Source organism: Theropithecus gelada, chromosome 3 (genome assembly GCF_003255815.1).
Source record: "Theropithecus gelada isolate Dixy chromosome 3, Tgel_1.0, whole genome shotgun sequence".
Classification (NCBI taxonomy): domain Eukaryota; kingdom Metazoa; phylum Chordata; class Mammalia; order Primates; family Cercopithecidae; genus Theropithecus; species Theropithecus gelada.
Genome location: NC_037670.1, coordinates 32,477,737 through 32,504,960, shown reverse-complemented (window position 1 = coordinate 32,504,960; position 27,224 = coordinate 32,477,737). Strand labels below are relative to the sequence as shown.

Sequence of the window (27,224 nt, the reverse complement as noted above, 5' to 3'; positions counted from 1 at the left end):
TATAGATCCAGTTTCTGCCACCCAATCTATTTCCTTTTCTTTCTTTCTTTCTTTCTTTCTTTCCTTCTTTCTTTCTTTCTTTCTTTTTTTTTTTTTGGAGACGGAGTCTCACTCTGTCACCCAGGCTGGAGTGCAATGGCATAATCTCAGCTCACTGCAAGCTCTGCCTCTTGGGTTCACGCCATTCTCCTGCCTCAGCCTCCTAAGTAGCTGGGACTACAGGCGCCTGCCACCATGCCCGGCTAATTTTTTTTGTATTTTTAGTAGAGACAGGGTTTCACTGTGTTAGCCAGGATGGTCTCGATCTACTGACCTCGTGATTCACCTGCCTCGGCCTCCCAAAGGGCTGGGATTACAGGTGTGAGCCACTGCACCCGGCCCACCCAATTTATTTTCTTTCTAGGGGTTTTTATTCATCCTGTTATCAGCCTTTCTGTAGATCTGGTATCTACTGTTTAATTTGTTGACTGGGCACACCTATTTAAGAAATGCAGACTCTGTAGTGAGATTATCTATTAACTACCCCCTTTGTGAAGTATCCTAATGTTATTGATCACCAGCATCTTTCTTCTTTGGTCCTCAAATACTAGATGATATATTGGTTCTGTCAAACTACAAAATTAATGAATAACTCAAATTGCATTGTAGATAGCATTTATGGTTTTTGCATTTCTCCCCAAAAGAGATGTGAAGTCAAATGATTTTATTTTAATAAACTTCATTCTTGTCTCCAAATATGCTGTTAATGTTGTTACTTATTAGTAAAGCATTAATACGATGTGTGTTTTCATTGCTTCTGGTAACGGGCTTTAGAGTATCCAGATTGTGGGGTTTCTGCATTAATTTCAGTTGAACTTTAGATATTTTCCCCTCTTTAAGCAGGAGTTTCCTGGATACCTATATTTTCCAGGGATAACCCTTATCTTAACCTAAATCTAAAGAGCATTGAAAATCCTTATTTACTAGGATCTAGAACCAGAAATACCATTCGACCCAGCAATTCCATTACTAGGTATATACTCAAAGGATTATAAATCATTCTACTATAAGACACATGCACATGTATGTTTATTGCAGCACTATTTACAATAGTAAAGACTTGGAACCAACCCAAGTGCCCATCAATGATAGACTGGATAAAGAAAATTTGGCACATATATATCATGAAATACTATGCAGCCATATAAAAGAATGAGTTCATGTCATTTGCAGGGTCATGGATAAAGCTGGAAACCATTATCCTCAGCAAACTAACACAGGAACAGAAAACCAAATACCTCATGTTCTCACTCATGAGTGGGAGCTGAACAATAAGAACGTATGGACACAGGCAGGGGAACATCATACACCAGAGCCTGTCGGGGAGTAGGAGGAAACGAGAAGGAGAGCATTAGGACAAATACCTAATGCATGCAGGGCTTAAAACCTAGATGACGGGTTGATGGGTGCAGCAAACCATCCTGGCACATGTATACCTACACGACAAACCTTCACATTCTACAACATGTATCCCAGAACTTAAAGTAAAATAAAAAAAAAAAAATCCTTGTTTACTCCATAAATATTCACGCATCTCTAAGGAAAAAAATGTATCAGAAGTTTGAAGAATGCAAGAACAAAATTTAGATTTATATGATGAGTTCAGTGCATGAGGATATTAAACTGGAAGACTTATGTGGTTTAAATGTTTAGAAAAAGAGCACCTATGAGCTTTAGGTATCATGGTGCAGGAGTAGCTTCAGATTTCTGGTTATGATGTTTGTGGCTTTCGTTCTCTGGGCAATAGATTCAGTTTCTTCTTTCCAAACTACTGTGGTTCTAGGAATCTCTGTTCATCTTGCTACCAAGCAATCTTCTAACCTTTAAATCTTATAGCTGCACTAGCAATGGAATTCATCCAATTACAGTCAAGAGCCACGTAACAACATTTCGGTCAATGAGAGACCACATTTACAACAGTGGTCCCAGGAGATCACAATAGAGCTGAAAATTTTCAATTACCTAGTATTTACTGTACTCTACTTTTCATTATTATTTTACAGTTTTCTCCTTCTTAGTATAAAAAAAGTTAATTGTAAAACAGCTTCAGGAATGTTCATCAGGAGGTATTCCAGAAGAAAGCACTGTTGTCATAGGAGTTTACAGTTCCATGCCTGTAATTGTCCTGAAAGATCTTCCAGTGAGTAAGATGTGGAGGTAGAAGATAGTGATATTGATTATCCTTTTCACGTAGGCCTAGGCTAATGTGGGTGTTCTTAGTTTTTAACAAAAAACTTTAGAAAATAAAAATAAAATTTAAAATAGAAAAGTGCTTATAGAATAGTGATACAAAGAAAGAAAATATTTTTGTCCAGCTATACAATGTGTTTGTGTTTTAAGATCTGTTAATACAAAAGAGTTAAACAGTTAAAAAAAATTACATATTTATAAAGCAAAATTTACTATGAGCTAAGGTTAATTACTGAAGAAAGAGACATTTAAAAAAATAAATTTGGTGTAGCTTAGCATACAGCACTTATAAAGTCTACAGTAGTGTGTCATAATGTCCTAGGACTTCACACTTACTCACTACTCACTCACTGACTCATGTACAGCAATTTCTAGTCTTTCAAGCTCCTTTCGTGGTAAGTGCCTATAAGAGTGCACCATTTTTTAACTTTCATATTTTCATATGTTTAGGTATGTTATGATATACAAATACCATTTTATTATAATTGCCTGCAGTATTTAGTACAGTAACATGCAGTGTAGGTTTTTAACCTAAGAGCAATAAGCTATACCATACAGCATAGGTGTGTAGTAGGCTATACCAGCCAGGTTTATGCAGATTCATTCTGTAACATTTGCAAAGTGATGAAATGGCCTAACGACACATTTTTTAGAATGCATCCCCATCAGTAAGCAAGTAAGCAAGGTATTAAATATTAAATACGTTGTTTATTTAATGTTATCAGATTTTCAGAAATGAAGGCAGAAATGAAGAAAATCTGATAACATTAAATAAACAGCAACATTAAATAAATTAACACACTTATTCTGCCATTTACATATATTTGGGTTGTTATTATTTGTTGCTTAGGCATTGAAGAGGAATTTCTTTTATTATTTATCTCATTTATAAATGTAAAAGATTAATTTTCTTCTTACAGCAAGCTTTGAAATCCTGGAGGTTGGGAGATTTAAAATTAAATTTTTTATGTTTAATTTTTTGTCTTTTTGTATAAAGACAAGAGCTATGGACAGCTTTATTTTTTAATGATGTCAGTTTTTGTGCCTCTCTCCACAGGGGAAGAAAAGTACAAAACTTGGTGGATACATATCAAATGGACAAAGAATAAAATTTAGATTAACTGTTAGCTTTTTACATGGAACAAGATTGTCTATTTTGTAGCTGTGTATTTTCAGAAAACACTAAATACAAGGCTTAAATAACTTCTATTAAGTTCATCTGATGTCGACTGGTAAAAGCAAACAAACCCCTGAAACCCACTGAGTAATTTTCAACAACATGTAAGGTAATTTTAACGACATGTAAGGAGGAAGCCAATTATTTTTTGTATAAGGAACCTTGGCTCAAGATATATAGGTTTTTACCTTCATGCTAGCCAATGACTCAAACTACAGAAATCTGAAAACAACATGCATTTATTTCAACAAAAAATTGGAAATCCTTTTTTTAAATTTTTTTACATTTATGTGCTAATCTTTTATAGGCCAAATAGTTCAGAAAACAATACAGTGCCACGACAGAACCAGTTTGATAAGGAGAGAAATCTAAACATAAAAAGGCTTTATCTTTATATTGAGTTAAGAAAACGTTAAAAGAGATTTTCAAGTCATTATTTCTTCAGAATCTGAAACAACACTCAGAGGAAAATAAATTGCGGGTGTTGCCTTTCTTCTAACCACGAGGCTCTGGAAACTCAGTGAATCAAGATCTGGCCAAAGGTCAAGCCTTACAGAAAAATTGTCCACAATTTCCTGAAAGATAGAGCCTACTTAGAAAAGCAGGAACAGAAGAAATACAGGATGGAATAAGGAAAGCTTTGGAAGACAAAAGGGAGTGAACAAAGCAAGGATGTATAAAAGCACCTTTTATGCTTACGCAATGTTTGGACAGTTAATTTACAATAAACAGAGAGTAACTAGGGCTAGACCTTTATAATGGTTCTGTATTACTCCATCCTTTTGAAGCTCATGAGTTCGAGTGTTCGGTGACAATAATCCTAGGTTTCACCTCCACTTACTCATTTTACTGGAACAAATCTATGATTGATAATTCTCATTCCAGGTTTTCTACTTATTCTAAGTAATTCTGCATATATAAGAAAATAAATCTTTTTACCCATCACCATTACATACCGAAATTTAATACGATATTATTTAGACAATATAACTTTTGGCAGCAGCAGTCTTGGTAGCTCAAATCAACCCTATCAATAAGATCCCTAGGAAAACTGAATAAAGCAATCCTTGTGTAAACTCTAGAGCACACTCAGGCTAAGAACTGCTGGAACAAAATTAGGAGAAGGTTTAAATCAAAGGAAGTGTTGACAGTTAAGCTACTTTCTTCCTAGAATTGTTCACTGATTAAAAAAAAAAGGATATTAACGGGCTTATGGCTTGAATGACCACAAGCAATCAGACTGCAGGACCTTCTAAGGACCTGGGAACACACGTGAACATGCTAGGTTTTTGGTAAGGACCTCAAATAGTCTATTAGAATTTTTAAGAGTAAGCAAATATAGAATATGTTTCGTAGAAACTGAAGCCAATCTTTGAATTGCATTGATCTTGATGATACGGGAGTGTTAGTAACATTATCCCAGTCTGTTATATCCAAAGTAAATTCGTCTGCAAATAAAACCACTCAAACTCTCAAATTACCTATGGTAATTAATTAAAAATGACCAATTCTATAAAAAAGCAAGATATGACCAAGCCAAGAGACAATACAGAGTGCAAACAAATCCACAAGAGATCAGTGTATTAGAATGTGCAGAAAAACAATTGTGGTTATTGTTCTTAAGCATTTTAAGACAAATTTAAGAATTTTGACAGAATACTACTATCTATATAACTAAACAAAAAATGTTAAAAATATAAAATAAAATAATTAGAATGAACAAATCTCAAACAATTCCAATGGCAAACTAAAACACTAAACACTCTGAAACTATAGACCAACCTCCTCACTAGATGAAATATAGACTATAATAAAGAGCACGGATCAGAGAGTGGCAGGATCTGGTTGCAGTTTAGACAAATTGGAAGTAGAATCAAGCTGATTAAATTTAGTAACAATGTTGTTTAATTCAATTGATTGAGGAATTTTACCGAGAAGCTCTTTACCTTTCTAAAATGCAGAAGGAAGGGATTATATTCTCTGGAAAATGATAAAAATATTTGCATATGTATATTTGCGTATATGTATGCATGCACACAAACATATGCGTGTGTAATTAGTAATATTTATATGCCACAAGCCACAGCTTTTCTATATTATGTCTATAACACAATAAAACATTACAAAAAAACTTGAAAAAGCAAGTAAATTCATCTAATCAAAGGAAAACATTTAATAGAAGAAAATTCACATTTACTACAAACGTTAGAATTACCAAGCATTGACTGTAAAATGACTATGATATAAAAATAAAAAGTAATCTGATGAATATCCCCAAATAGATACAATTTTAAAATAAAATTTATCAGATAGAATGAAGAAAATATTTGGCAAAACAGTAATAAAGATAAATCAACTTGAAAATAAATTTTTTTAGAAAAGATTAAGTATACAAATAAATTGAGAAGGAAAAATAAGATGGAGTAAGTTACTAAAGATTTGCTGAAAAACATTAAGCAATTTAAAGATTATCTAACAGAAATCCTAGCAGAAGAGGGGCAGAAGAAAGCATAGAAAAGCTATTAGTCAAAATATTGTGCTTTTGACAAAAATACTACAACAGCAAGCAAGTAACAACAACAACAAAAATCCCTTCAACCCACAGATGCAAGAATGTTAGGATTCTTAAATCAGAGTAAACACAGAGAAATTCAGACTCAGGCATATAATAATTAATTGATGAAAATGAAATAAAGAGAAGATCTTAAAAGTATCCAGAATTTTATAAACTACACATTTTTTAGGGGAATAGCAATAAGAATTACAGCTAATTTTCAACATAAATATTGAAAGTCAGAAAAAAAATGGAATGATAGCTTTAAAAATCTGAAAAAGAAAAATACTTAACCTAGAACTTTATATTAATTAAAAACACCCTTCAAAAATCAAAGAGAAAAACTCAGAAATTTTTAATCTGCACAAATTATTTATAAAATAAGTAATCTGACCAAGGCTGATTGGTAATAAGCTGATTAGCAATTTCTAGAAGCAGCGGGTAGGAGCTACGAAAATAAGTTATATAGTCTCTAGACAGCACCCCTTGGATCCGAAATAATTCAATCTATACATCACGGATGCAAATCCACAAACCAAAAAATGGCAAGCCAGTATTTCCACAATGAAAAGCACACAAATTTTGAAAATTTCCATTTGCAAAATGTTGACAAATAATTCTTTTTTTTATTCTTAAAAAAAACAAACTACCCCTGGAGGCCTACACTGTACAGACCTTACCAACAGAATCATGGAGCTGGATTAACCAGGATCTGGGTGCATATCAAGTCTCTTTAATGTGATACCACCCCATCATTCACACCATAATGCGAGTGTAGAATTAGCGAATAAAGTGAAAGAGAATGCCTCTACAAGCCTCTTTGATTGGTGCAGAAACATGAACTAGAATTCTATAATTTTTTAGAACAAATTGATTAACTTTCTACACTTGGCTAAGAGTAGTTTTGTTCTCTATTCATCATGTGGCTACACTAATGTTTTGCCATAAACACTATTTTGAAGAAGTGTTTCAAAAACAGAAAGAAAGGAGAAAGCTAGACATTTAACCATACTAAAGGAAACAGAGAAGTTAATTCTGCTTTGGAATATAAAACAAAAATATTTTTTAAATAATTATACAAATTTTCTGCAGTTATTGACTTCTTTTTCTCTATGCTTCTTTTAAAATTGAACTACTTGATTTTATCGACCCTCACAAACCCTAAATTTTGACTCTGTTGATTTTCTGTTTTCTGTTTGACTTATATTTAATTGGCTTCTGTTCTTATCTTCATAATTTTCCATCTTTATAATTTCTGACATTTCTTTTGGCTTAAATTGCTATTTTTTTCCTAGCATCCTCACATAAAGTACTGCAACTTTGATTTCAAGCTTTTCAATACTCTCACTAAACTCTAAAATTTTCTTTCTAAACAGCTGCATCTCTCAAATTTTACTGCATTTTGTCATCAGTATCATGCATTTCAAAATATTTTCTAATTTCCATTGTGGTATCTCTCTAACATTTGAATTATTACAAATGGCATTGATTAATTTATAATTGTATGAGTTTTTTTTTTTTTTTTGAGACACTCTGTTGCCCAGGCTGGAGTGCAGTGGCACACTCTGGGCTCACTGCAAGCTCCGCCTCCCGGGTTCTCCTGCCTCAGCCTCCCGAGTAGCTGGAACTACAGGTGCCCGCCACCACAGCCGGCTAATTTTTTTGTATTTTCAGTAGAGACGGGGTTTCACCATGTTAGCCAGAATGGTCTAGATCTCCTGACCTCGTGATCCGCCCACCTCGGCCTCCCAAAGTGCTGGGATTACAGGCGTGAGCCACCGCGCCCGGCCTGTATGAGTTGTTTTTTTTTTTTTAAAGTTGAAAACCATGAATTAATTTCTGTCTTACTAATGTTTTACCTTTTAAAAAGCGTATTGCCAGTGCTTAACTGAATAATAGCTCAAATTTAAAGTCTGATGCCAGCACCTGTAATAGATTTCATTTTAACACATTTTCTTTTTAAAATAAAATTTGCATAATTTAAGGGTAATAAACTCCTTAGCCCCGGAATAATGTGGTGGCTTGTTATCTATTCATTTTCTAATGTGATTTTGTTGTGTATTTGTGGTATTAAAATTAAAGAGCTATAGTTCTCTGTGAATGAGCTTTGTATACAAAACCTTAACCAATATCCTCAGTTTTTAACTCTCTTAAAGTAATAATTTCTTAGTAGTTCAGAATTTGACTGTGAAGCATTCTCTGACTAAACACCTCAGGAGCAGAAAAGAGCTTAATTCACTCCATGTACAATTGCCCATGTGTTGCTGCTGACAGGAGGAGGGAACTAAGAAGCTGTGCAAGCACCAGGAATACATAGAGCAGGGTGACACTTTAGGCTTACATGGCATGGCTCACATTAAGAAAAACAGAGAACTCATGTTTGTAAAATTGAGAAAAGAATGCCTATGGGCTCTTTTTTTTTTTTTCTCCTTGAGACAAAGTTTTGCTCGTTGCCCAGGCTGGAGTGCAGTGCCACAACCTCCGCCTCCCCGGTTCAAGCGGTCCTCCTGCCTCAGCCTCCCAAGTAGCTGGGATTACAGGCATGTGCCACCACACCGGGCTAATTTTGTATTTTTAGTAGAGACGGGGTTTCTCCATGTTGGCCAGCCTGGTCTCGAACGCCTGTTCTAGTGATCCGCCTGCCTCAGGTGATCTGCCCGCCTTGGTCTCCCAAAGTGTTGAGATTACAGGCCTGAGTCACAGCACCTGGCCGCCTATTAGCTTTTAACAACTATCTCTGAATTCACCCCATTTTGGGTGCAAAGATGCCTGAATTCCTGCATTCACCAACTGGCTACAGACTGATTTATTTATCTGAGTGTGTGTAAGGAGATTATAACTGAACCTAGGTGGAAAGGATCTAGACGTGGAAGCTGTGGGTTCCCTGTTGATGCTTTCCCATGGCTCAAACTCAGTGTAGCTGAAAATAACCTTCTGTAGCAGCCAATATGGCTACTTTAGTTATATCTCACAAAAAAGGATGCTATTTGATTTTCTTTTAATGATGACTTTCTAAGTGTTTATGAATGTAGTATTTCACAAAATAATAAGTTGTCAAAAATATGACTGGTTGTAAATGAGCCAAAATTAAACGCAAAATGACATCTTTGTGTAGAGCCAAACAATCTTTAAATAAATTTTCTAAGCATCATCTCCTTACACCTTCAAGCAGACCTGTGAGAGAATTCACTCATAGTCTAAGGTCCTTTTGCATATGAGAAAATAGACTCTCTAAGAGAATCATAGACTTGACAAAAGTGCCATTCCTTTAAAAAATGAGAATGTTTCACTCTTTCTAAATACATTAAAAATGACAGAGGTAAGAAACTGTAGAGATCACCAAATTAAACGTACTGTATCAAGGTGGCACTTGAGATCTAAAAGACTTTATTTTTTTAGATAGGGCCTCACTCTGTTGCCCAGACTGGAGTGCAGTGGTTTGATCACAGCTCATTGCAGCCTTGACCTCTGGGCTCAGGTGATCCTCCTACCTCAGCCTCCTGGGCAGATGCCACATGCCACCATACCTGGAGATATTGAGATCAATCACCATACCTGGTGATATTGAGATCAATAGGCACATGCCACCATACCTGGTGATACTGAGAGGTGACAACGTGCTGGCCACCCTCGCTCGCTCTCAGTGCCTCCTCCGCCTCGGTGTCAGCTCTGGCCACTCCTGATGAGCCCTTCAGCCGCCGCTGCACTGTGGGAGCCCCTCTCTGGGCGCTGAGGCTGGAGCGGGCTCCCTCTAGTTGCGTGGAGGTGTGGAGGGAGAGGCGCGGGCGGGAACCTGGGCTGCGCGCGGCGCTCGAGGGCCAGCGCGAGTTCCGGGTGGGTGTGGTCTCGGCGGGCCCAGCACTCGGAGCGACCGACAGGCACCGCCGGCCCCGGGGCAGTGAGGGGCTTAGCACCCTAGCTAGCAGCTGCGGAGGGGGCACCGGCTACCCCAGCACTTCTGGCATGCCCGCGCCGCGCTCGAATTCTTCCTGGGCCTCAGCCGCCTCCCGGCAGGGCAGGTCTCAGGACCTGCAGCCCGCCATGCCCGAGCCCCCCTCCGCGGTGGGCTCCCGCGCGGCCCGAGCCTCCCCGACGAGCGCCGCAGGGACCGCCCAAGGGCTGAGGAGTGCAGGCACAAGGTGAGGGACTAGCGGGCAGCTCCGCCCGCAGGCCTGGCGCGGGACCCACTAGGGGAAGCCAACTGGGCTCCTGAGTCGGGTGGGGACTTGGAGAACTTTTATGTCTAGCTAAAGGATTGTAAATGTACCAGTCAGTGCTCTGTGTCTAGCTCAAGGTTTGTAAACGCACCAATGAGGACCCTGTCAAAACAGACCAATCAGCTCTCTGCAAAATGGACCAATCAGCAGGACGTGAGTGGGGTCAGATAAGGGAATGAAAGCAGGCTGCCTAAGCCAGCGGTGGCAACCTGCTCCAGTCCCCTTCCCCGCTGTGGAAGTTTTATTCTTTCCTGCTTTATAAGAAATATTGCTGCTGCTCACTCTTTGGGTGCACCGCACCTTTATGAGCTGTAGCACTCACCATGAAGGTCTGCAGTTTTATTCCTGAAGCCAGCAAGACCATGAACCCACCAGGAAGTCCGAACAACTCCAGATGCCTTGTCTTTAAGAGCTGTAACACCCCCCAGGAAGGCATGTAGCTGCGCTCCGTAAGTCAGCTAGACCACAAACTCACCAGAAGAAACTGCAGACATATCTGAACCCCTGAAGGAACAGACTCCAGACACACCATCTTTAAGAACTGTAACATTGTGTCGCCACCCGAATCTCATCTTGAATTGTAGCTGCCATAATTCCTACATGTTGTGGGATGGACCCAGTAGGAGATAATTGAATCATGGGGCAGTTTCCCCCATACTGTTCTCCTGGTAGTGAATGAGTCTAATGAGATCTGAGCATTTGATAAGGGGAAACCCTTTTCAGTTGGTTCTCATTCTCTTTTGTCTGCTGTCATGTAAGATGTGATGTGCCTTTTGCATTTACCATGATTGTGAGGCCTCCCTAGCCACATGGAACTGTGAGTTTGTTAAACCTCTTTTTCTTTATAAATTACCCAGTCTTGGGTATGTCTTTATCAGCAGCCTGAAAATGTATTAATACATCTGGCAAATTTTCTGTTTACTTATGTATTTTTTATTTTTATTTTTTGTAGAGACACGGTTTTGCCATGTTGCCCAGACTGGTCTCGAACTCTTGGGCTACAGTGATTCACCTGCCTTGGCCTCCTAAAGTGCTGGAATTACAGGCACAAGCCAAGAGGCAGTTTCCACATCATGCAGCAAGCAGAGGATGGAACCCTGGTTCGTAAGTTTCATTTTAATGTGGTTTCAACTGGGTCTTGTGGTCTCATTTTCCCTCTCTTCATCAGCCCTATTTCTTATTCTCCTCCTCCCCGTTGTCGTCACCATCCTCATCACCACTAGATTTCTTGGGTAATAATCATAATTAGTAGACTTTTACTGGGAAATCCAAAGGGATTGAAATAATGAGTGGAAATATGGAAGGTTCTATTCAGCTTTCTGTGACAGAAATTGGAATGACAATGATTGATGCTCCCTGGTGAACTTGATCTAATTTTGTTTATAACTTTCTTTTCTTTTTTTTTTTTTTGGCTCATAATATAATTGCTTTTTTTATTATTAAACTTTAAGTTCTAGAGTACATGTGCACAATGTGCAGGTTTGTTACATATGTATGCATGAGCTATGTTGGTGTGCTGCACCCATCAACTCATCATTTATATCAGGTATATCTCCTAATGCTATCCCTCCCCTGCTTCCCCCACCCCACGACAGGCCCTGGTGTGTGATATTCCCCGCCCTGTGTCCAAGTGTTCTCATTGTTCAATTCCCATCTATGAGTGAGAACATGCAGTGGTTGGTTTTTCGTCCTTGCGATAGTTTGCTGAGAATGATGGTTTCCAGCTGCATCCATGTCCCTACAAAGGACATGAACTCATCCTTTTTTATGGATGCATAGTATTCCATGGTGTATATGTGCCACATTTTCTTAATCCAGTCTATTATTGATGGACATTTGGGTTGGTTCCAAGTCTTTGCTATTGTGAGTAATGCCTCAATAAATATATTGTGCGTGTGTCTTTATAGCAGCATGATTTATAATCCTTTGGGTATATATCCAGTAATGGGATGGCTGGGTCAAATGGTGTTTCTAGTTCTAGATCCTTGAGGAATCGCCACACTGTCTTCCACAATGGTTGCACTAGTTTACAGTCCCACCGACAGTGTAAAAGTGTTCCTATTTCTCCAGCACCTGTTGTTTCCTGACTTTTTAATGATTGCCATTCTAACTGGTGTGAGATGGTATCTCATTGTGGTTTTGATTTGCATTTCTCTGATGGCCAGTGATGATGAGCAGTTTTCCATGTGTCTGTTGGCTGCATAAATGTCTTGTTTCGTAATTTAAAAAAGTTATAATTCAACTTAGCTCTATATACCAAATTCTCACCTGTGAGTTTCTGCCATCTTAGAGATCTAGAACACAGACACAAATAGCATTAACATTAAAGAATACTTTCTGGCTAAGCCAAAGCCATCTTGGATTAATGGAAATGATGTGCCTATTTTAGATATAAAAGTGGTTCTCTGGCCTCTGGAAATACTCTAATTAGAAAAGCAAACTACCTTTTAAAGACTAATCAGTGATAGTTTCAATAATAATTACACAATTATATAGTGAAGCATGCTTACACAGCTGGTAGTTATAATGTTGAAGACAATAAATTTGCAATATCAAAACTGGTTCTGAAGTTAAAAAGATTAATATCTAACTTCAGGATGAAATAATGATAAATTTATCATCATATTGTAAACTCTATCATTATATCATTATAAACTTCATCATTATATTTCAAGAAACTATCCCAATGCCATATTAAAGTTTCTCTAGAAATGGCCAGCCCAAATCCCTGAGTCTTTTGCAACATTTTGAATTTACCAGGATTAAGGTAGGTTTCTCCCTGTATTCCAGCAATTCAGGAACAGTAATTCCAAATCTCCAGTTCCCTACAAAGGCGGTCCTGCTGTCTACCAGATTTCTATTAGATCTCTCGTGGGCTTTGCCTCTACAATGGTGCGGGTTTCCACTGCTGCCTTCCTTGTTTGATCTGTTACACTCATTAGCTCTGCGAGTCTTGAGTCTGGGGGTTCAGGTCTTAAGTTCCTGCCGCCCAAGCAACTGTATTTCCAGAAATTATCAGCCATCTAGCTACTGATCAGCATGTGGTTCTGACTTCCAGGAATTACTGTATTCAGTTTCCCAGAAAACTCATCATGAATCATTTATATGCGATTGATTTTATCAATTTTTATTTATTTATTCTTGTCACTTTAGTGATTACAGATAACAACTTTGTTCCCCCCAAACTTAACTCCCGTATTTTTCATTAGTCATACCTCAGTAGCATTTTGTCACATCTCAAAATAGGATTCATCTGGCTCTGTTCTTAGGGAATGCATGATGAAAAAATGTTTTATTATATTTTTCAAGGAAAATGCATCCATTCATGGGCTACCCTATAATGAGAACATTTTAAAACAATTTTTTGAAATACAGTTTCTGTTCCTCTGAATTTACCATTTATCTGGTTTAATCGATATTAACCAAATAATTATTTAATTACAATAGTTATTAAAGCTGTGAATAAGCAGCCTCAACATATAAGAACACTTAACAAAGAGATGTCACCTATTTAGAAGTCAGCAAAGGTTCCCAAAGAAAGTATCCTATCAGCTGAATCTAGATAGTGAGTAAAAATAGTTTGATTGGGGTGAGAAACTGGAATAAGCATATGTAATTAGAAGGTGCTTTGCACTAATTTGAATGAAAAGGATAAAAAGCTATGATCAGTGATATCCAATCACAGACTATATGTACTCATTGTACATTGCAAGTTCTTTCTCACATTTCTACATAAACCCTCTTTTACTGTAAACCAACTAAATTTCAGTTCTTCCCTAAATACAAAATATGCGTTTTTTTTTTTTTTCTCTCTGCTTTGGTCATTTTACTTCACCTTCTCATACTTCCCTTAGCTATTCTCATAGTTCTTGTGATTTTGATATTCAAGATAGCCCCAACTTTTAGATACATGTTTAAAAGTTCTTCTGAAATTGGCGCTAAACTGAATTAGAATGAAATTTAAAGAGTGAGGTAGTCAGGATACGATGGTATAGTGAATGTGGTGATCTTGAATAGGAGAAATTCAATTAAACTGCTGTGTGTAAATACCCCACTTTCCGAGCTGAGAGAGTTTGAAAATGGAGTTCTCGGGCTCCCTGGGGATGGCAGAGGAGGCATGTTGTTGCAGATGCCTTCTAAGTTAACTCAATTAATAATATCAATCATCTTTTACATGTCTTCCTGGTCAGATATTACTCGATACTATAAACAATAGGCACTTAAAACCAAAAATATACATATTTATTAATTGTCATGAACAAAAACAAAGGTAGCACACTACACACTCATACATACACATGCAAATCAACCATATTGCACATTCCCACATTTCTAGTCAACATTGAATTATTGGTCTTACAATGAAACAGCAAAAAATAATAACAGGAAGTGAGTGGTAAAACATTCTAGTCACAGGTGCAACTGCTCGCATCGAAAATCCTAAGTAAGCTATAAAATTACTATAGAAATATCGATTTTGTCTATACAAATGAAAAGCATATGAAAAATTAAGTTTAAAAATATATTGTAATAATATCAAAACATATCATTTGTGGAATACATTTCAAGATCTTGAGTCATATCATGGATCTATAAATTTAGGGATAATTTTTATTATCTCGAATTCACGGATCCAACACATTCCAAACAAAAGTGCCAAAATTGCCAAAAATTGAAAAATCAACTGAAATGTATAAAGTTTAATGGAGGAAGAATAGGCAACACAATCTTAAAAAGGGGGAAATAAAACAGGAAGATGTATATTAAAATATTGTGGTACTGGAATTAAGTATAGATAATTAAATTAGTGGAACAAAATAGAGTTATGCAACAGATCCACATGTGTGCTACCTATTTTTTACAAAGATGTGAAATCAATTCGAATGTAAAAAAATGTCTTTTCAACAGATGGTATCAGAGTCACTGGTATGTGTCAGTATCCAGGCATCTGGAGCACCCACTCTCCTGGATTAGGAGTTTAGGGCACCCTTCCTATCTTTGCAGAGATCTTGAGATTGAGGAGCTTTTCCACCTCCATACCTGACCCATCTCTGAGTGTTTGGTGTCTGCCGACAGAATTCTCCCTCAAGGCTGGTGCTTGTGCCTGTCATCGGGGGACCTGTGGGCAGAACTGCCAAGTCTGGACCTGCCCATCTTGACCGCTGCTCCCATGGAGCTGAGCAGGGAGCTCAAACCACTGTGCACTCCACAAATCAGCCCATTGGCTAAGGGAACAGAGAGCTTCTCTCAGTAAACAAGGATCAGGTTATATACCTAGCCACGTGGGCTGCAACTGGCTGTTTTCCATCGGCGCCATCTACTGACGTGCAAATCAAACCACACAATCCAATATAAAACATGCCAACAGAGTGCATAGGGCTGTAGAAGCAAAGCCAAAAACCCTACCCAGCATTCTCTACAGTCACACCCCCTAAGGAGGTAGGAAGGGGAAAGGAGAGAAAAACAGAGAAAGAAAGAAAAAGAAATAATACTACTCCCCACAAAAATAATTACAATAATTAGAAGTACCAATGTTTCCAGATGAGAAGAAACTAGCACAAGAATTCTGGCACCATGAAAAATCTGTAATGACACCACGAAAGGATTACACTAGCTCTGCAGCAATGATCCTTAGCCAAAATGGAAACTCAGAATTGATAGATAAAGAATTCAAAGCATGGATGGCAAGGAAGCTCAATGAGATCCAAGACAAGGTTGAAAATCAACAGAAAGAAACTTTTCCTTTTGTGGGATAGATCTTTGTCTACCCCTTTACTTTGGGCCTAGGGGTGTCATAGTGTGTGTGAGGGGTCTCTTAAACACAGCAAATTAATATTCTTTTTTATATTCAATTTGCCATTCTGTGCCATTCAAATGACACATTAGGCCATTCATTTACATTCAAGGTTAATTTTGATATGTGAAGTTTTTATCCTATCATGAAGCTGTTAGCTGGCTGCTTTGTTGATACTCTATTCTGTGGTTGTTTTATAGGGTCTGTAAGCTATGTACTTAAATATGTGTTTGTGGCAGCAGTTCCCCCCTCCCCGCCCACGTTTAGAACTCCTTTAAGCTGTCTTGTAAGGCTGTTCTAGTGGTAATAAATTCCGTTTGAGTTTGCTTGTCTGGAAGAGATTTCATTCCTCCTTTCCTTATGAAGCTTAGTTTGTCTTAACAGAAAATCCTTGATTGGAATTTCTTGTCTTTAAGAATGCTTAAAATAGGCCCCTAATCTCGCTTGTAAGGTTCTGCTGAAAAGTCCACTGTTAGCCTGATGGAGTTCTCTTTGTACATGATCTGACTTTTTTCTCTGGTTGCCTTGAAAAAATTTTGTTTAGTATTGGCCTTGGACAGTCTGGTGACTATATGCCTTGGTGACATTCATTTTGTAGTGCAAATTACAGGTGTTCTCTGGATTTCTTGTATCGCAATATCTATCTCTCAGTCAACATTAGGGGAATTTTATTAATTGATTCCCTCAAATATGTTTTTCAGGTTGTTTACTTTTTCTTCTTCTCTCTCAGGAATACTAATAATTTGTAGGACTTGTCACTTTACATAGTCCCATATTTCTCAAAGACTTCAATTTTTAAAAAACTCTTCTTTTTAAATTTTTGTCTACCTAGGAGAGTTCAATATTCAAGCTCTGAAATTATTTCTTCTGCTTGGCTCAGTCTATTGATAAAGCTTTAAATGGTATTTTAAAATTCCTTAAGTGAGTTTCTCATTTCAAGAAGCTCTGACTTATTTCTTTTTAAGATGTTAACTCTTTCTTCATTTCTTCATTTCCTGGATTACTACAGAATAGTCTACCCAACTACTACAGAATATGTATTATTCTTTTCTGCACGCACAACGTATTGCAAGATTGACCATATGCTTGGGAATAAAATAAGTCTCAATAAATTAAAAAAAGAGAACTCATTTCACCATACTCTCAGACCACAGTGCAATAAAAATGGAAATTAACATGAAGACTATCTCTCAAAACCACACAATTGCCTTACAATTAAACAGCTTGAATGACTTAGGGGTTAAAAAATGAAATCAAGGCAGAATTTAAAAATTCTTTGAAATGAATGAAAATGGAGACACAACATACCAAAATCTTTGGGATGCAGCAAAAGCAGTGTTCACAGGAAAGTTTATAGAGCAAAATGCCTACCTCAAAAAGTTATAAAGATCTCAAATTAAAGATTTAGCATCACACCCAGAGAAACTAGGAAAACAATAATAAACTAATCACAAACCTAGCAGAAGAAAAGAAACAAGCAAAATCAAAGCACACATGGAAAAAAATTGAGACCTGAATATTGATACAAAGAATCAATTAAACAAAAAGTTGGTTCTTGGGAAGGATAAACAAGATAATAGATAAACAAAAAATAGAAGAGATAAGATTCAAATAAACATGATCAGAAATGAAAAAGGTGACATTACAATGAATCTCACACAGACACAAAAGATCCTCAGAGACTATTACAAATACCTCTATTGAATCAGGAAGAAATTGAAACTCTGGAGAGATGAATATTGAGTTCTGAAATTGAATAAATAATAAAAAAACTACCAACCAACCAATCAACCAAAAAAAAAAAAAAAAAAAAAAGCTCAGTACCAGATGGATTTACAGCTGAATTCTGCCAGATGTACAATCAAGATCTGGTCCCAATTCTATTGAAACTATTCCCAAAACTTGAAGAGGAGGGACTCCTCCCTAACTCATTCTATGAAGTCAGCATCAGCCTGATATAAAACATGGCAGAAACAAAATCAGAAAAGACAATTACAGTCTAATTGTCTACAGTTTATTCCTAATAAAATAAACACAAAAAAACTTAACAAAACATTAGCAAACAGAATCCAATAGCATATCAAAAAGTTAATTTACAGTGATCAAATAGGCTTTATTCCTGGAATGTAATGTTGTGTAACCAGGCGACCCCAATGTAATTATAAGTATGAAGTGGGAGGTAAAGGCAGAAAAGTAGGTCTAAGTGATGCACTATGAGAATGATTGGACCCACCACTACTGTCTTTGGAGACAGAGGAATGGGGCCATGAACTAAAAAATGTAGGTGGCCTCTAGAACATCCATCTCCAAACTTTTTGGTACCAGGGACAGGTTTCCTGAAAGAGTTTTTCCACAGAATGGAGGAGAGGGGAGGGATGGTTTTGGAATGATTCAAGAACATTCCATTTATTGTATACTTTGTTTCTATTATTAATACATTGTAATATATCATGAAATAACACAAATACAACTCACCATAATGTAGAATCAGTGGGAGACCTGGGCTTGTTTTTCTGCACCTAGATGGTCCCGTATTCAGATGATGGAAGCCAGATCATCAGGCATTAGATTCTCATAAGGAACCTGCAACCAAGATCTCTTGCATGTGCAGTTCACAACAGGGTTTGTGCTCTGATGAGAATCTAATGCTGCCGCTGATCTGACAGAAGATAGAGCTCAGACAGTAACCATTGCTCAACTGCCACTCATCTCCTGCTGTGCTGCCTGGTTCCTAACATGCCATGGACCAGTACCAGTTCATGGCCCAGAGGTTGACGACCTCTGCTCTAGAATCTATAAAAAGCAAGGAAATAGATTCTCCCTTAGAGCCTCTGGAAAGAAACTCAGCCCTACCAATATACTTTGATTTAGCCCGGTGAGGTCATCAGATTCATCAGATTTTGACCTATAGAATTAAAAGATAATAAATTTGTATTGCTTAAAACTGTAAGTTTAATGTAATTTGCGATGGCAGTAATAGGAAACCAAGATTAGAGTGTATTCCTGAAAGCGAGAAGACCATTCCTGCATCTGCAATTTGGAGACAATAATAGAGAAGACCTCAGCCTGGCCAAGAAGCTATAGGTGCTCCTCGTTAAACCCTTGCCATTGCCTATGTTTTGGGGAGCATAAGGCTTGATCATTACTCTTGGGTAAATATTATGAGCATGGGACTAACTAGAATCACTAAAATTTAAAAAATCAATGAAATTATTAAAAGTACTGAGTTTATAGAGGATGTCACAATTTGTCATTTTAATTTTTGTAACTCAATCACTGATAATTTTTCCTATGCATTTTCTTTCATTGTTCCTTATTTCTCTCCTCTAACTATATAAGCACCATGACCATTTCCTAAATTGATGGAGGTGAAGGAGGAGGGAGAGAAGAAGAGGAAAATAGGGAGCAAATGAGGGAAGTGAGGCGACAAGAGAAAATGTCACAGCTGGACAGATCCAATAAAATAAATTGGGTGGAATAAAGTAGTTCTACTCACAGCTCTACAATAACTTGCTGAGCAACATTTTAAAATTCTGTCCAATGCTGCTGTTTCCATTTCCACCTCTGTAGAATAAGGATGTTGAAGTCGATGAACTCTACAGTTCTCTTTGTATTTCATATTTTATTGCATTAGCAGTAAAAGAGGAAGTAAAGAGAACATGATGAGATGACTGTGATATACTTATGACTAAGTTTTTTTGTCAAGTATCTAATACTCTGCATTCTATTTCTAATTTCAGAGACTGTTCGAAGATCTTATAAAATAAAGAATAGGAAAATACTTGAACATTGCTTGTTTTATATAAATATTATGTCTCCCATTACCATCATATTGCCTTAGTACTTTACTTTTTATAACACTTGGATGTAAGAAAGCAGAACAGCATAAGTACAGCCTATCCAATTTTATTTCAAGATACAACAAAAAATCATTTTTGATGATAGTAAAGGCTTCAGAGTTTTCAATTAGATTAGATATTTTGGCAAAGAACCCAGGTACGACTAACACCTGCTGAGCCTACTTCCTTCCCATCAACGTTTGTTGCCTGCCTTTTTAAACAAATGGAGATCATTTGAGCAGATTGAAAATAGTAATTGGGGTACTGGGATTTAGCTAATTAAAAATAAGTGCTACTGCTGCACTGTCATTACCTTATGCTCATAGGTGCTCTTTTCTAAACATTTACATCCATGTGTTAGTCTTCCATTTTAATACACTTCATGAACAGGCCTAATCATATAAATAAAAATTTTGTTCATGTACTCTTCAAACTTTTCTGATACATTCTGTCGTTAGACATGCATGGCATATTCAAGGAGTGAACAAGGATAGTCAATGCTTTTTATATTATCTCAGTAACTTACTTTTCATAACACTTTGATGTGAGAGAGCAGAACAATGTAAGTACAGCCTATCCAATTTTATTTCAGGATGCAACCCAAACAATCATTTTTGATGATTTTGATGAAAGGCTATCATCAAAAATGATAGCAAAGGCTATCTTAACTATCCTAACAAGGGTACTTAAGAGAAAGGCTATCCTTGGAAACTGAGAATCCCAGAAACTCCTGCTTAAAGAGGAGGAAAATATCTAAAACCCAACCAAAATTAGTGCAGAGACACCATAATCTGGGCATTGCAAAGCCCATTACTAGAAGCAATGACAATGCACATCCTAGTCAATGCTTTACTAATAAATAATATTAACAGCACGTTTGGACAGAAGAATGAAGAGTTTATTAAAATAAAATCTTTTTCACTTATCTCTTTTGGAAAGAAATACAAAACTATAAATTGTATCTATAATGCAGTTTGGATCATTCATTGATCCAATGGCTTCAGATATCTGAATTATAGAATCCATGCCTTTCCTTCCCAGAGTTATAGATCCAGATTGATCCAGTTATAGATCAGTCATTGATCCAAACTGCAGTTTGACAGAACTAACATACAAGCCAGTTTTTGAAGACTGGAAAGTAAAGTAGACCTGGTGATCAATAATATTAGAATACTTCTCAAAAGAGGAAATTAATAGATGACCTTACTAAAGATATGCATTTCTCAAATGGGTTTGAGCAGTCACATTAGTCAGTAGAAACCAGATCTACAGAATGGCTGATAACAAGATGAATGGAACCACCTCCTAAATGGGTGGCAGAATCTGGATCTATAACTCTGGAAAGGAAAGACATGGATTCTATAATTCAGATATCTGAAGCCATTGGATCCACAACCCAGTGAGGAGCAGCTCCTGGATCCACAGCTCGGGGAGCAGCAGCTATTGGATCCAAAACTCCGAGATCCAACATGCATAGTCGGGCAAGAATTGCAGAGCATGTGGGTCTTGGGGTAGTAGCAGGAGGTCTGGCAGGGGCTGAACTCCACACAGGATGTCTGACAGCTGTTGGGCCTCCAGCAGGTCTCCTGACAGCCCCTATAGAGAGAGGAACCCAGCTGGCAGGTGCTGAGAGAACAGAGATCAGTGCTGTAGACCAGGTTGCTGGGGTAGGAAGAGCCACAGGAAGATCCTGGGTAGCGCAGGTAGCCCCCACAGGAGCAGGCGGGGAAGCTTCCAGAGCAGCAGTTGTAGGACATGTTGACGGGAGATGTGAGTTCAGCTGAGTGTCCCTGTTAAGATTCTGAGTTTTAATGTTGCATCCTGGACAGTGCCATTTATATTCTCTCAGCAATAGGTGTGGTGCCCAACAGAGTCATCCTTCACATTTTTGTGCTCCCTCATTTACATATGTGTAACTGAGCAATCTTGTCTGTAATTGCATCTGAATAGTTTTCCACATGTTGTATTTATGGGTGCTATAATTTTGGTGTTACAACACAAAGTCAATGAACTGCACTTACGTCAGAAATGCTATGACTGTTTTGTATTAATGCTTATTTTATTATGTCTAGGAAGGCACCTCCTTTTCCTCCTAGCATAATTTTCATGTGTCTTGTTATTGGCTGTTATGGGCCAATAGTTTTCCCTAAACAATGAGAAATGAGATAAAGTTACGTGTCTTTTTTTGTCAATGGATTAGAGATACAACTTTGGCCTTAATGAAAAACCTGCTAAAAACTAAACCTACTTATCACCATCCTTTCTCATTCTACAAAAGTTTCCTTCATCTATTGTGTACTACTACCCACTGTGTCTCACATCCAATGTAGAAGAAAAAGTATAAGTCGAGACAAATTGAATAACATTGATGCCTATGACCAGAAGGAAACCTGGACAATTATTTGGAGATGTGGTGACAGCAAAGGATGGAACTGAGACAATCACAAATGAAAACCAATTCGGGGGCCTTATGAAGAGAATCAAAGTGGCAGATAAACACCATTGAAATGTGAGGGAAAAAATAAATGAATTTCAGATTCAGTGCATCTAATATGAGGCCCATGGTCCTAACAGATTCTCATTCACATGTGTGGCAGCCTAGAGAATTCACATCTCGGATCTTAAATTACAGGAGGCTTAAATAACCAATGACCCTACCTGTTGTGTTCTAAAAGTTAACACTGCACTTTTTGGGAAGGCTTGCTTTCTCTGGGCTGCTCCCAGGCAAAGACTGAGCACAGTGGAGATATAGGGATTCCTGGAAGATACTTGACAGCCAGCTTTGACTCAGGGTTTCCTCAATGACCTTAAAGAGCTACTGTCCCCTGCATAGGTCTCAAGCACTTCTTTCTCTTTCTCTTTCTCCTTCACTTGGGCTAGACCTATGTCCAAATCTTACAACTCTCCCAACCTCTCCCAGGGGAGACTCTGGAAAGAGAAAAAATGCAGAATGTCTGTAAATATTGAATCTTGTTTATACTTTTTAAAAAGTGATACTGTTTGGATTTGTGTCCCTGCCCAAATCTCAGGTCAAATTGTAATCCGCAATATTGGGGAAGGCCTGGTGGGAGGTGATTGGATCATGGGTGTGGACTTCTCCTTTGCTGTTCTCATGCTGGTGAGTGAGTTCTCATGAGATCTGGTTGTTTAAAAATGTGTAGCACCTCCCCCTTCACTCTCTTCCTTCTGCTCCAGCCTTGTAGGACTGCCTGCTTCCCCTTCATTTTCCACCACGATTGTAAGTTTCCTGAGGCCTGCCCAGCCATGCGTCCTGTACAGCCTGCAGAATTGTGAATCAATTAAACCTCTTTTCTTTATAAATTACCAGATAATTTATAAAGTAGTAGTAGTTTATAGCAGTATGAGAATAGACTAATACAAAAAGTAAACCAATTTTTTGATGGATAGTAAAAAATTTAAACTGAACATTTTATCTCGAGTATGCCAATCAGGGTAAACAACAAAAAAATTATTTCAGTTGTTCAATGATTTAAAGAAACAATAAAAAAAACTTTTGAGTTTAGTTTTGGAGCTTATATTCAGACACTCTCCAGGTAATGTCCGCTAAAACCCATTTTTTCAGCCATCTCCACCTTAGTTAGACTAGATCTACACCATTCTCCTATTATTTCACATGTGAGTTGATGCCTTTTATCAAGATTGGTAAATTCCCAACTGTACTCTCTTCAAATATTGTTTCTGCCCCATTCTCTCCTCTTTCTTTTGCTTAGATACCTATGATAAGGTACACTTTTTATCTACATTACATATGACTCATACTCTTTTTTTCTATTTTCAATCTTTATGTAGAAGTATTGGCTTTTGCTTATTGAGGTTGTAACCTGGACGGTTAGTGAAAACAAGATTTTCCAGCATGTTAGAGACAAGTTGACTGGTATTTTAGAAAAGAGAAGCAGGTAGGTGCCAAAAGATGTAATTTTCAACTATGGATGAGACTGTTGAAAACATATCTCAAATATCCAAAGCCATTATTCATAGCCCAGTGAAAAGAATCATCTGTCAAAAGATCAGAAGGCTTTTGATGTATATCCCTGAGCCATATATTTTATGTGAAAGATCTCAATTTTTAATTGTTGATAAATAATTCAGTTAAAAAAAGAAACAACAATGATGAGGCTCCATATTAGACAAAACAAATAATACGATCTCCAAGATGAAGTGAGTCCAAAGTCGTGGCATTTACAAGTTCTTCTTAAACTTTTATGAAATTAATGTGAACAAAGTTTTAGAGATTTAGAGGCAGAGAGAAGGGAAGAACACCTCTTTTCACAATAACTGGTTCAGAAAAGGATTTTTGAATAAGGAACCTGGATTAACTGAAGACAAATTCACTAAATCCCTCAGTTTCGCCTGAATAAATTCATGCTCCCCATTTAACTCGTAAGTTTGGTATTCAAGATTATTTTAAAGAGTTACGTTTGAAACAAAAGAAAATGGGGAAGGAATAGTTTCCAAACCTACTTTCTAAGGCACAAGGTAAGGAGAAATCAACTGCTATTGAAAAATAGAAAGTAACTCACGGAATAGATACTTGAATTGGCCGTATTTGCTTCTTTCTTCATTCTTCTTCCTTCTGGAAGGCCTATATTAAGTTACTTTTCAATATTGCCATACATTTTAATCGAGAAAATTTCTAACATTATTGTTGTAAGTTTATTATATTTTATTATAAAATAAAACCATGACAGTACACTTTCTTTGGTCCTGAATATAATTTAACTACTTGTATTTCAACATAGAATATTTTGTGAATAAACTTACAGAGTGGCTATCCTCAAAGAATATGACAAAGCTGTCCAATTTTTATTTTTCAATATGGAATCTATAATTCAGCAGAGGCAAACAAACAAATGAACAAAACATAAAATATGACAAGTGAAAAAAAGAAAAGAACAAAAGATAAAATCAAACTTAAGCACAGAAGAAAAAAAAGAAAAATAGAGGGAAAGAGAGTCAGAGGAAGAGAGAGACAGAAGAGGAACATTCATCTACCATGCTGAGGAAAAGAGGACTGGGGAACAAAGAAACTTCCCATTTTCATAGGAAAATGTAGGATGGTACCTGGTTCTACAAGTGGCAAAAAGTCATTGAAAACCAGTAGTATGGAAAGGTAGAGACATTCTAAGAAAGTAGAAGCCCTGAATAATTATAAAAGTAGCTGATAAATATATCAAAGTTCATAAGATTTGCTAATTTTGAAATTTTTTGCTCATGAAGACATTGAGACAAGACACATGCCAGCTTGAATGCAATAGGGAAAAAATTCTGAAATTCCTGAACTAACTTTTTGTTTCTCTTTCACTTGTTTCCTCCCTTCAGCAGATAAGCATTCAGCTGTTTGGCAGAATAGAGATGGACCTCAAATTGATCTTCTCTGTAACTGTGTGTCAGTCAAACTTCTTTTTGTTATCTTGTCTTTAAATACATGGCAAGGTTTCTTTCAGTTTCTGGCCATTTCTTTCTATCTCTTTGGTTTGCCTGTTCTTGATCTTTCTTCACTGGATATGAGACACACTTTATAACTGTAGTACTTAATGTATTAATTTTCTCTTACTGCCCTAAAAAATAACCACAAAGTAATTTTGGAGTATAGCAATGAATGGTGACAAGACAGATCATTTTCACAAATGTTCTCATCCAGGTAGAAACTAATACATTGCACCAGAAAAAAACTAATGTTATCTCTTTCCCCACTCTTAGGAGGAAAACATCCACTAGCAAAGCCAGATGTGAGTACACAGGAAAAGAGGCGGGTAGCGTGTGCCAAAGAAACAGGAAGAGCTTTCCTTGTCATGATGAACTAGACATTAACGTAAAACAGTCATAGCATTTCTGACATAAGTGCAGTTCATTGGCTTTGTGCTGTAATACCAAAATTATAGCACCCATAAATACAATACATGGAAAAGTATTCAAATGCAATTACAGACAAGATTATGGAGTTACACATATGTAAATGAGGGACCACAAATATGTAAAGGATGACTCTGTTGGGCACCACACCTATTGCTGAGAGGATATAAATGCCCTTGTCCAGGATGCAACATTAAAACTCAGAATCTTCCCGGGTACACTCAACTGAACTCACATCTCACCAGCATGTCCTACAATTGCTGCTCTGGAAACTTCTCCTCCCGCTCCTTTGGGGGCTACCTGCACTACCCAGGCTGCAACCCCTACAGCACTGCACTCTGCTCTCCCAGCGTCTGCCAGCTGGGCTCCTCTCTCTACAGGAACTGTCAGAAGACCTGCTGGGAGCCCACCAGTTGCCAGAAATCCTGCTACCGCCGCAGGACCTCCATGCTCTGCAGTCCCTGCCAGACAACTTGCACCAGATCTCTAGGCTTTGGGTCCAGCAGCTGTCGCTCCCAGGGCTATGGATCTAGGAGCTGCTACTCGCTGGGAAGTGGATCCAGTGGCTTCAGATTCCTGAAATATGGAGGTTGTGGTTTTCCTTCCCTGAGTTATGGATCCAGATTCTGCTACCCAAACTACTTAGCTTCTAGAGCCTGGCAGTCTTCTTGTTATAGACCAATCTGTGGATCTCGCTTCTATCAATTCACCTGCTAAATTTCTAGATCCTTTTGAGTATTGGGATCAAAGTCTCTACTGAATGCAGCCATTGTTTTCATTCTTGCCAGTTCCCAATATCCTTTTATTCTTCTTCCACCAGCTTCTTGCATCACCAACTTCTGGCAGACTGTGAAATTAATAAGTAACCTAATATTAAGTTCTAATATCTTTACCATTGATCGAATATATGCTATCTGATTTTCATCCAAAAACTGTTGAAAATGGAAATTTTAATCTAATAAATTTACGTAATCTGGCACCCAAATATATTGTTCACATTGTTATTATTTTATTATTATTATTTTGCTTACATTTTTGCATTCAAGAATTTTGGAGATTTAAGTAAAAATCAATATGACTGTGTAACTGGATTTGGGGCACATATAATGTGACAGATTTGAGATCATTTCTCTTGAAATTAGGTATGTTGTCTATTAAGAGTAATCATTTCTGGAAGACCATAGTTTGCATCTGCAGACTTGTCTCAACAGCAGTGAGAGTTGTCTAAGAAGGAAGGACATGCATTTCTACTGATATAGGAAAGCAGATTTGATGAATAAACTAGAAATGCAGACAACAAGACTAGGATGTAATTTATAAGGTAAACTGTATGCATATACTAAAGGTTACTTAAAGTCTAGTATCTGAGTGTGGATTTTCAACCAAGAGAAAAGTGAAGCTTAAACAACTGCTAGGACAGACACTTTGCTCTTTGTTAGCAGGCATAAGTGCCAAGGTTCCTACCTCCCACTGGTAAGGAGAGTAAGGGTCGTTCACCAGTGATCTTAAGTGGGAATGATTGGGTCCAGGAGGCTTGAGT

General features: G+C 37.4%; 2 protein-coding genes across 2 annotated transcripts; one reads left to right on the top strand and one right to left on the bottom strand.

Annotated features, from left to right (window-relative positions):
- Positions 1 to 21,058: 21,058 nt before the first annotated feature.
- On the bottom strand, positions 21,059 to 21,571 carry LOC112621389 (keratin-associated protein 13-3). Its single transcript, XM_025380794.1, has one exon. The coding sequence runs from the start codon at positions 21,565 to 21,567 to the stop codon at positions 21,061 to 21,063; it is 507 nt and encodes a 168-aa protein (XP_025236579.1). The 5' UTR covers positions 21,568 to 21,571; the 3' UTR covers positions 21,059 to 21,060.
- Positions 21,572 to 25,916: 4,345 nt separating this feature from the next.
- Positions 25,917 to 26,535, top strand: LOC112621385 (keratin-associated protein 13-4). Its single transcript, XM_025380792.1, has one exon. It carries the CDS (start codon positions 25,931 to 25,933, stop codon positions 26,399 to 26,401), a length of 471 nt encoding a protein of 156 aa, XP_025236577.1. The 5' UTR covers positions 25,917 to 25,930; the 3' UTR covers positions 26,402 to 26,535.
- The last annotated feature ends 689 nt before the right edge of the window (positions 26,536 to 27,224 follow it).

Coding starts and splice junctions, on each gene's coding strand:
- LOC112621385 (XM_025380792.1), top strand. CDS start 25,931: ATGTCCTACAATTGCTGCTCTGGAAACTTCTCCTCCCGCTCCTTTGGG.
- LOC112621389 (XM_025380794.1), bottom strand. CDS start 21,567: ATGTCCTACAACTGCTGCTCTGGAAGCTTCCCCGCCTGCTCCTGTGGG.